The 11,415-nt window shown below is 36.8% G+C and overlaps 1 protein-coding gene across 1 annotated transcript; it reads left to right on the plus strand.

Moving 5' to 3' along the window:
• Positions 1–1,879: 1,879 nt before the first annotated feature.
• LOC144838516 (uncharacterized) lies at positions 1,880–3,121 on the plus strand. The gene has a single exon (XM_078693914.1). The coding sequence runs from the start codon at positions 1,951–1,953 to the stop codon at positions 2,797–2,799; it is 849 nt and encodes a 282-aa protein (XP_078550040.1). The 5' UTR covers positions 1,880–1,950; the 3' UTR covers positions 2,800–3,121.
• The last annotated feature ends 8,294 nt before the right edge of the window (positions 3,122–11,415 follow it).

Here is an 11,415-nt window from a genome sequence, read left to right on the forward strand (position 1 = left end):
TTCTGTGTAGTGAATTTCATTAATATGTGATAATGAATTATGGAGATATGATTGATAATGAGATTTCACAAAATGGCGTATAGATGATGTCACGGATGAGTGATCACGCTGAAAAGCTTATTAGAACTAAGTTAAAGTATTTAAAAGACATTGTGAAATTTTGATAATCATTGACATTAAACTTTTTGAGATATTTGTTACACAAAATCTGTACAGAAAGAAATAAAGAAGAACAAAGATTTCATACAATAACAATGGTGATCATTTTATTCTAAATGATCACCTAATAAAGATTTCATACAATAACAATAGGTGATCATTTTATTCTAAATGATCACCTAATAAGAAGAATAAAGATTTCATACAATAACAATAGGTGATTATTTTATTCTAAATGATCACCTAATAAAGATTTTATACAATAACAATAGGTGATCATTTTATTCTAAATGATCACCTAAAAATAGAAAAACTCAAAGATTTAATTTTTGTTAGAGGAGTCAGTGAAGGATGATATAGGTGCAAATTCACCTCTACAACAGCCTATTGTAATCCATATTTCACTATTTTATCTCATAATATGTTATACATTTACAAAATTCATCAATAAAGAAAATGCAATATGTATAAACAAATAATAAAGAATAAGGCCTTATACATACCTCTATCCAGCAATAAGTTCTGTGCACGTTGTCCAAGGAGATTAGCAAAACATTTTATTTTGTCTGGTGTATCACCTAATTCTCCATTCAGTTCCAGACGAAGAACTGCAGCCCAACAATTTTGAAAATTGTACTCATTTAGTTTATAGGTAGAAATAACTTTCTTGAAGGATTCTGGGTCAACTTCTTTCAATGCCTTGAACAGTCTTACCCTGTATGTTGACAACTGTTGGTAATCCTCAGTACTTTGCTCATTGCCTTTCATATACTGATCTACCATATCTATTGCTTTCCTGAATTGTGATAGTATGGCAATATCATGAAGTAGTTTAACATTAGTTGGAGTTATAAAACCTTTGTCTTCTAGCTTATTAAATAAATCAAGCGCATTGTGTTCTGGTTCAGTGATGTCTTCTAAATGCAAATGATCAAACAGACATACTTTCAATGAAAGCAGTGATTTTTCCCCAACATAGTGCTTACTGAGATTGTTTTTCAATGATGAAAACTTGTCTGCCATTTTACCAAATATTGTACTACTGAAAAGAAACAATAAATCACATATTATGCAAGAAATAGAGATATATGAGTGAAATAAACCTGGTAGCAGGTATCCACTAATACAAGTTTTCATGAGAGTTGTTTCAACATTTATATGAAAACTGTGGTATAAAACAATACAATTTAATGTTTATTATTTTATAAACATTTTATATTTAGGTATATTTATTCATAAAAAGACATCAAAATACAACGTGATGGTGAAGATCTAAATCTTTCTGTACGACCAAACAGGATTTCGAGTAGAGGCTTACTTGCAGACCTCAGGGTTCTGCTAATGTCACGAACAGGGGGAAGAATGTGTAGAGGCAATTTGCATATGTGTTAGCAGGTGTAACGAATGGCATGCAAACCTTTTTTTATTCTTTGTCTCTCTCTCTCAACTACCGACCGTCGAACAAGCAGGACGTATTTGTTTTACTTACTACAGTTGTTTGTTAACTCAAGAAACTTTGCGTATCCTGTACATGTACAGAAGAAACTATAGTATCGGAATATATTATGTGTATATAATTACGGAGCCAAGTATAAGAAGCTACTAATGATATTTGGACCCAATGCATGCTCTCACAACACAGTATAGTGGGTAAGTTGGATCTCACTAAAGTGGTGACCCCGACGTGATCAAACGAGAGTGCTTGGAATATTTAAATATTTATATTGGATATATTACTTCGTTGTTGCAAGATTACTTTGAGTTGTCGTTGTTTGATACGTGAATTGAATTATGGCGAGACCTTCTCCGGTAAGAGCTACACCGATCAAAATGGCCGCTAGAATGGATGAGGCACCACCTGTGGCGGCTGTAAGTTTAAAATTGCCGCCATTTTGGCCGAATGACCCACTCTTTTGGTTTGCGCAAGTGGAGGCTCAGTTTGTTACCAGAGGAATTACGGCTGAGGAAACAAAGTATTCGTATATAATTGCTTCTTTGCCGCCTAATATCGCACAGGAGGTTCGAGATTTATTGCTAAGCCCTCCATACCAAAGACCATATACCCATTTGAAATCGGAATTGGTTAAAAGGACATCCGTGTCGGAGCAAAAGCGTCTTCATCAGTTGTTAACAACGAAAGAATTAGGTGATCGCAAGCCTAGTCAGTTACTACGCAAGATGTACCAATTGCTGGGGGATCGTGATTTAGAGACATCCATCCTGAAACAGTTGTTTGTGCAAAGATTGCCTACTAATGTTCAATTGATATTAGCGTCCACCCGTGAGGATATGGACCTTTCAGATCTGGCAGCGTTGGCCGATAAAATTTTGGAAGTTTCTCCACCACCACCTACTATTGCCACGACAATTAAGGATACGGGTGCACGCGCAACGTCAGACGAATTACGAGAATTGAGAGCTGAAGTTAGTAAGCTGACCAGCCTGGTTTCTTCCTTGGCGAAACGAGTCAGAGGCAGAAGCCGTAGTAAACAACGTGAAAGCCGAAAACGCTCGCCCTCTGCTACAACTAATGATGGTTTATGTTGGTATCATCATCGATATGGTAACAAGACACATAAATGTAATTCACCATGCTCTTTTTCCTCACAGAAGGCGGGAAACGACCAAGCCAGCGACTAGAGACGGCGACAGCTGCTGGCGTTGGTGAAGGTAGTCGTCTATTTTTTATTTCTGATCGTACTTCAGGACTTAGATTCTTAGTTGACACTGGAGCGGAGGTTAGCGTGTTACCTCCATCAATAACAGACAAGTTGCACCGAAAAACTGACTTTGTATTGCAAGCAGTAAACAAATCTACAATATCTACTTATGGGGAGCGTTCCTTAACAGTTGATTTTGGATTTTGACGCACGTATAGGTGGATATTTACTGTTGCTGATGTGCCTAATGCGATTATTGGGGCCGACTTTTTACGACGTTTTGGTTTAATTGTGGACTTAAAAAATCGTGAGCTTTTCGATACTACTACTAGTATCAGTGTCAAGGGAATAGAATGTACCCTAGCATCACTTAGTCCGGTCTTTCCGACCCCAAAAGTAAATCCTCGTTTTCAGGAAATATTAAACAAATATAAAACGATTACCAAACCATGTTTTCGTAATGGAAGCGTGAAACATAACGTTACACATCAGATAAATACAAATGGGTTGCCAGTTTGTGCCAGACCTCGCCGACTGTCTTCTGAGAAATTGAAAATTGCACGGGCTGAATTTGATCATATGTTACAATTAGGAATAATACGGCCCTCAGATAGTAACTGGTCGTCGCCGCTACACATGGTGCCTAAAGGAACAACAGGTGATTGGAGGCCATGTGGGGACTACCGAGCGTTAAATAATGTGACTGTTCCAGACATGTACCCCATCCCTCACATTCATGACTTTACCGCGACTCTCTCGGGATGCAAGATTTTTTCTAAGATAGATTTGGTACGTGCATATCATCAAATACCCGTCGATCCTAAAGACATTTCAAAAACCGCTATTACTACGCCGTTTGGCATGTTCGAGTTCTTAAGAATGCCATTTGGTCTTCGAAATGCGGCACAGTCATTTCAGCGTTTTATTGACCAGGTGTTGCGGGGTATGAATTTCGTCTATGCTTACATTGATGACTTACTTATTGCCAGCATGGATACTGCTGAACATGAATTGCATCTTCAGGCACTTTTTAAATGTCTCGATGAATTTGGTATCATTGTTAATCCGTCCAAGTGTGTATGGGGTGTGTCTTCACTACAATTTTTAGGTCATCAAATTAACGAGTTTGGGATACAGCCATTGCGTTCCAAGGTTGAGGCGATTGAACAGTTTCCAGTACCAGATACTGTGCGTAAGTTACGTGAGTTTCTGGGATTAATTAATTTCTACAAACGGTTTATACCTAGATGTTCGGATTTGATTCATCCATTAACTGATTTACTTGTCGGTAAACCTAAAAAGGCCATTGAACTATCTCCGACGGAACTTGAATCGTTCACCAAAGTATGCACTCGTCGAGGCAACTCTTCTAGAACATCCACATCCTGACGCTGCATTGTGTTTAATGGTAGATGCGTCCAATTGCGGTGTAGGTGGTGTGTTGCAACAAATGGTAGCAGATATTTGGCATCCAATTGCATTTTTTTCCCGACGTCTAAATCCGGTTGAAAGGAGATATAGTACTTTTGGACGGGAATTACTAGCTACCTATCTTGCAGTTAAGCATTTTCGCCACGTTTTAGAAGCTAGAACATTTTATATCTTAACTGACCATAAACCTTTAACACACGCATTACGTTCCAGCGCAGATCGATATTCGCCGCGAGAGATACGTCACTTAGATTACGTATCACAGTTTACAACGGACATTCGCCACGTCAAGGGTAGCGAGAATACCGTAGCGGACGCACTGTCACGTATGGACTTGAATGCAGTGTCAGCTTCATCGGAGCTTTCTATTGATTATGACGTCATGGCTAGGCACCAGCAAAAAGATGCGGAGTTGCTCGAACATCAGCATAAGTCTGTTTTCAAGTTGAGAGACGTACCGATAGCGACTAGCGGCGGTACTATTGTATGCGACGTCACTACTGGTAATCATAGACCATTCGTGCCCAAAGGTATGCGTAGGTTAGTGTTTGACTCTTTACATTCACTTTCTCATCCAGGGATTCGAGCTTCACTAAAATTAATCGCTTCACGGTATGTTTGGCCTGGTATGAACAGTGATGTGCGGACATGGGCTAAGTGTTGTTTAAAATGCCAGAAGAATAAGGTTCATCGCCACACTGTAACACCATTAGGTACGTTTGCGACGCCCGACATAAGATTCGACCACGTCCACATAAGATTCGACCACGTCCACATAGACTTGGTAGGACCACTACCTTCATCGGATGGTTATACTTACCTACTTACATGTATCGATCGCTTTACAAGATGGCCAGAGGCTATATCAATCACCAATATTACCGCTGAAACTGTAGCCAAAGCGTTTGTCACTGTTTGGGTATCCAGATTCGGCGCGCCATCCACCATCACTACAGACCGTGGTCGTCAGTTCGAATCGGCACTATTCACCGCCCTATCTAACTTGTTGGGCACAAAACGCATTCGAACAACATCTTACCATCCTATGTCAAATGGATTAGTTGAACGATTTCACCGCCAACTAAAGGTTTCGCTTAAGGCTCAAGATGATCCTCAGAAGTGGAGTGAAACTTTACCTCTAGTTCTTCTTGGTCTCCGGACAGCGGTCAAAGTTGATTTAGGCTGTTCTTCATCGGAACTTGTGTATGGAGCAACCCTGAAACTCCCAGGGCAGTTTGTCGCGCCTACTGATATCGCCTCACATGAACCTGCGGATTACGTACATAGATTACAAAGACACATGCAGAATATTCGACCAACATGATCTAATCAACGCACCGCACAAATCCATGACGATTTGCGTGAATGTACTCACGTGTTTGTTCGTTGCGATAGCGTAAAGAAACCTCTTCAGTCTCCTTACAATGGGCCATTTAAAGTTTTAAACAGAACTGACAAATACTTTGTTTTGAGCATCGCAGGTAAACATGAAACTGTTAGTTTGGACAGACTAAAAGTCGCCTATGTAAATAATGGTAAAGCTATTAACAACTTTCCGGAATCGTCAAGGCAACCGGAAGCAGGGCTTTCCTCAACCGCAGGTGCTATTCCAGTCGCACCTCCGCCACGGCAAACGCGTAGCGGACGACATGTACACTGGCCACGTAAGCTTGCAGATTATGATTGCGGTTGAAGAAATTCTGTTATTTTAATATGCTGGAAGTTTTATACTAGAAACATTTTTTTTTATTCATCGCTCGCTAACATTTCATTTGCGATCTAGAGGGGAGCTGATGTAGAGGCAATTTGCATATGTGTTAGCAGGTGTAACGAATGGCATGCAAACCTTTTTTATTCTTTGTCTCTCTCTCTCAACTACCGACCGTCGAACAAGCAGGACGTATTTGTTTTACTTACTACCGTTGTTTGTTAACTCAAGAAACTTTGCGTATCCTGACATGTACAGAAGAAACTATAGTATCGGAATATATTATGTGTATATAATTACGGAGCCAAGTATAAGAAGCTACTAATGATATTTGGACCCAATGCATGCTCTCACAACACAGTATAGTGGGTAAGTTGGATCTCACTAAAAATGCTTCTAAATGTATCAGACTTTATTATTCCTTTACCAAATTTCAGTAAGAGTTGGACTCTTCTGTTAACTAGCGATGGAAGGTCTGACAATTTAAGAGCAGACTCGTAGGATACATAGTTCATGCCATAAATGATTCGTAAAGCTCTTTTTTGAACTCTTTCTATTGACTTAGTTTGGTCTTTCGTAATTGAACTGTGCCACACAGGGCATGCATATTCAACTAAAGGACGTATATAGCAAGTATATACTTGTAGTAGATCTTTAGAAGGCGCCTTGGCTTTCTTAAGTATAATCAAAGTGTACAAACGTCGACATGCTTTAGCAACGATATCATGAATATGCATCTCCCATTTAAGGTTATCCTGCAAGGTAACACCAAGCAGTTTAATGTGATTTACACATTTAAGATCATGGCCATTTAGATTGAAACTGGGAGGAGGACATTCGGACTTTAGGAAGGAAATACGCATCACATTGTACTTGGATGGCTTGGGGAGGACTCTATTTATCAAACACCAATCATCAAGTTGATTTAAAGTGTCCTGCAACAATTGGCTATTACTACTTCTAACTACTTCACTAAGAGTGAGGTCGTCCACATATTTCCACCGCCTGTCAGTTCCCTCAGCAACATCATTGACTAATACCAAAAAGAGAAGGGGGCCCAACTTCGTGCCCTGGGGCACCCCACAAGTAATATTAGAATTTGAAGAGGTGGCTCCCTTAACTTTGGTATTGCATGTGCGATTTAAGAGGAAACTACAAACGGTAGGAAGAATGGACGGCCTCACTCCTATAGATATTAATTTATTTATGACAACATTATGATCCACACGATCGAAAGCCTTCGTAAAGTCTACAGCACATAAGTTTAAATATTTGCTACCCCCCTCCAGGTCAGATACAACAGAATTTATCATGTCTACGAGGTAGTGTGAAGTTGACGAGCCTCTGCGACAACCAAATTGCTTACTATCTAAAGAATCTTTTATATCATTAGTTACCCACTCCGCTAAAAAGCTTTCAAATATCCGAGAAAAAATGGGTGTTAGGGACAATTATTAGCATCTAGAACCTTAGGAACTGGTATTATAGTAGCCTTTTTCCATTGTTCAGGAAAATTACCTTCATTTAAAGAAGAATTAAAAATGTCCGCTAATGGATAAGAGAGTTCAAATGAGAATTCCTTAATTAATCTGACCGGTAGATCTTCTGGGTGTCCTGCTTTTTGTACGTTTAACTTATCGATTGCAGATTTCACTTGTCCTGGATAGATAACGGTGGGGGTTCCGATGCTAGTAAGTAACTTGGTAGTTTTGTAATGTCAAGCGCTGAAAGTTCACTACAAATCGTGGCAAAATGTTGGTTAATTACTTCAACAGCCGCTTGCGTTGATAGACCAGGGATGTTAAACATGTCCTTTTTCTTTAGATTGCAGAGATTCACAATTCCTTTGTGCCATGTAGCAGGGCTATTGCTTTTTAGACACTTTAATGAGGTCGCGTAAAACTTCTCCTTCGCGTGCGTAATTGCTCTTTGTAAGGAGTTCTGTATCCTTCGCCATTGTTGGGTATGGTTACTAGAAAAGGCCAACTTTCGTTCTACAATCAATCTCTTGATTCTCGGCGTCATCCACAGCTTATCGGTTTTCTTATGGCAAATCGATTTCACGGGGAAAAAATCCGCAAATTTCCCATTAAGCACAGTAAGAACATGAAACCAGTCATGGGCAGTGATCCACGATCCAAATGATCTAACCGACGAGTTACGATACGGTTGGATAGTACAAGTGGTGTAGTTAGAGGTAGGTATAACATGGATTGGTTTCAATAGTATACAACAATGGTCGCTACGTCCTAGGGGGGCCAACTTAATGGCTTTACTGTATCTCTCCGGTCGATTCATGAACACTTTATCAAGGATGTTATTTTTCCTATGGGTAGGAAAATCAATCATTTGTTCCATACCTAATTCAGATTGCATATAGGTAGTGTTTAGATGGTTGAAGTCACCAAGTACTATGATATTTGCCAATCTATCCATTCTATAAATACTATCAATTACATTTCCAACATGCTCTAAAAGTTGGTTGGGGTAGTTGGCAGACGGCGGGTAGTAAATAGCTCCGATATATATAGAACGCGTTTTGCTGTTCTGTGTAGTGCGATAGCTAATTTTTGACCATAGGCATTCGAATTTGCAATCAGTATGCGTAAAAATCGGATGGATTTCCAGGTGGTCCGCTGCAAAGCATGCTACGCCACCACCGATTTTATCAGTTCTGTTTTTAAAAACGCCTTTATAATCGCAAAAGTTAACAATACCTTGTGTTTCCTCTGTTAGCCATGTCTCAGTGACTATCGCTACATCTACTTATTTAAAAAAGATAGTTACTGTTACATCCAATTCAACAATATAGGTAATGCTAAAAAATTAATACAAAATGTTATAGAACTTCAGTTTTACAAAATCATAGTTGTAAGTAGAAAAACAACAATAATCGATGTGGGTGTGTTAATTCAAGATGTATGTACTGTAGGCCTTATTCATGAAAACTAAGATTATAGTAACAGATGACTTCCTTCTTTGTTTATTCTTTATCTAAAATTTAAGTTTAATCTAAAAATATGAAGATAAACAAAACACAGTTCACATATTGTGTTATCATAAGATAGATTTAAAGATTTAATATTAACTTTGTATTTTTAGAAAATAAATTCCAAAAAGTTGACTCTATAATGTTAATAAATAATATTTCCTCTCATGCACATTTTAATCTTGAGCTAAAAATATATAAGTATTATAATCAGAGCAAAGTGCCAGGGCCTGAAAGTTTCAATGACAGAAACAATATGGGTATATATTGTTTTGTTTTAATATCTGTAATATTTTTTAGTAAATGTGAGACTGTTTCAGGTAAAGTTTGCTACTATTGAACAATATAGTGTTGGAAAAATACAGAATGTTTAGGGCAATTTATGGATCCTAATTTATAATTATAAGAAGCCATTAAAACAACACCCGACAACATTTTAGTCCCTTTGGATCGCATAACTAATTTTGTATTTGGGAAAATCCAGGGTTCTGATTATAATGATTTACATTTATTTGTTTGCCAGTTGCCCCTAGCAACTAGATCGATAAAACACCTTTCAACAGTTTATAGATTCCTGTATACGAGTCGCATTTACACATAAAAGCTATTGTAGTTTTTTTCCAATAAGGCATGCCGCCTTCATTATATGATATTACAAGAATTATTATGCATGTATTAAAAATGTCATGAAATATTTTAAAATACATCAGAAGATTAGATTACCGTATATATTTGAATAAACGCCCATCTCGATTAAACTCAAATAAATAAATAAATACCCCCTAATAACACTCATATAATGATATGGTAATTAAAAATACATTTTGCAAACTTTGCAATAAAAGATGGTTTTTAACAAACTAAGTAATGCTCAGCCAAGCTATTTAAAGTTGCTAAGAAAAAATGTAATTAACTTACACTTTATTGAATCTTATATCCTTATATCCTATCTTATATAGACTTTCTTCAAGAGTGTGTAATTGTAGAATATCTTGTAAATTCTCTTAAAAATAACCAAATAACCATCCGTCTCTCCACACAGTCTAATAGCGCTGCTCACATTGAAGAACAGTACATAGGCCTAGGTCTTTATTGTTATGCAAGTGCCAACACCCTTTTAATGCGTCTGTGCGTCACATGACTTTCTTAATCATTCTTGTAAGCTAATCTATTGATTTTTAATACATTCTATGGAAAATTCTTGTTTGGCCTTTGTATTCTATTACATATTCTAATGATAACGTACATAATACCTATATTGAAAAGGTAATATGAATATGGTAATTTTTTTTCTCTGGTATCAGTAGATTTTCTTTGGCCACTGCTCACATTAAAGTTATTATTATGCAAAGTGCCAACATGCTTTTGATGCATTTTGTGTGTCACATGACTTGTCTCAATCAATTTGTAAGCTTTGTATATTCATGTCAAATGTATTGTATATATATTTGTATATTGATTTACAATACATTCTATACAATATTATTGTTTTGTATTAGTAGTGTTTTATATAGTTAACATCTTCAATTTGATACATCCGTAATTAGTAAATAATTACTAAATACTGTCATTTTGAGTAAAGTCATTTTTTTATAATTATAATGTTGAAAGAATTTTTCTTCAAACTCATTTCTGTCCAGAACAAATTCTTCAAGAATTAACGTTGTCATCCTCTAAATAAATGTATACTGTTTAGTCTGAATTTAAAATGGTTCAACTTTTAACAACCAAAAAAATAATAATTTTTATACCACTAGTTACCCTCAATAAATACAAAATATGTTTATTCCCTTTATTCAAAAAGCAAAACTGATAAATAATAGCAAGCAAACATCAGAACAGTAAATATAAAAAAAAAATCCATGTAAATTCATTTGACATGAAATAGTACATTGAGGTACTAAAGTAAGAGTTTGACTGGTATAGTGTCAGATGAATATCTATGGCGTATTAAAAACTAAGCTAATAATTACATATTGCCATTTAATAGTCATAGTATTTTTTAAAGTTTATATTTCCTATATACCAATAGTGAAAATTCAAGAAATAAAATACATTGTAAGGAAAATGGATTGATAGGTCATACAAAATTGTTCAAGTGCAAATAACCTCAATGGGATTATATTATACAGATATTGCCTGCTTAGAGGTGAAATATAAGATTTGACATCCCCGAGGGAATGATATTATGTTCGAGGGAATATATATATCCCGAAGCGGCAGCTGAGGGATATATAATTCCCCGAGAACATAATATCATCCCGAGGGGATGTTAAATCTTATATTTTACCGATATAAAAGGCGATATCTGTTATATTATATAGCCAAGAACAAGTCTGCTGGGTTGGGTGAAGCTAGGCTAGGCCTCCTATTCTATAGTATTTGTATTGTATGTAAACAAGCCTCCTGCCTAGACACCTTACCTTGCGAAGAATAATATACAGATAATTACTAATTAATGATTCCTT

Source organism: Antedon bifida, chromosome 3 (genome assembly GCF_963402885.1).
Source record: "Antedon bifida chromosome 3, ecAntBifi1.1, whole genome shotgun sequence".
NCBI classification, from domain to species: domain Eukaryota; kingdom Metazoa; phylum Echinodermata; class Crinoidea; order Comatulida; family Antedonidae; genus Antedon; species Antedon bifida.

Excerpts from the sequence above, each read along its gene's own strand:
- LOC144838516 (XM_078693914.1), top strand. The coding sequence starts at position 1,951 with ATGGCGAGACCTTCTCCGGTAAGAGCTACACCGATCAAAATGGCCGCT.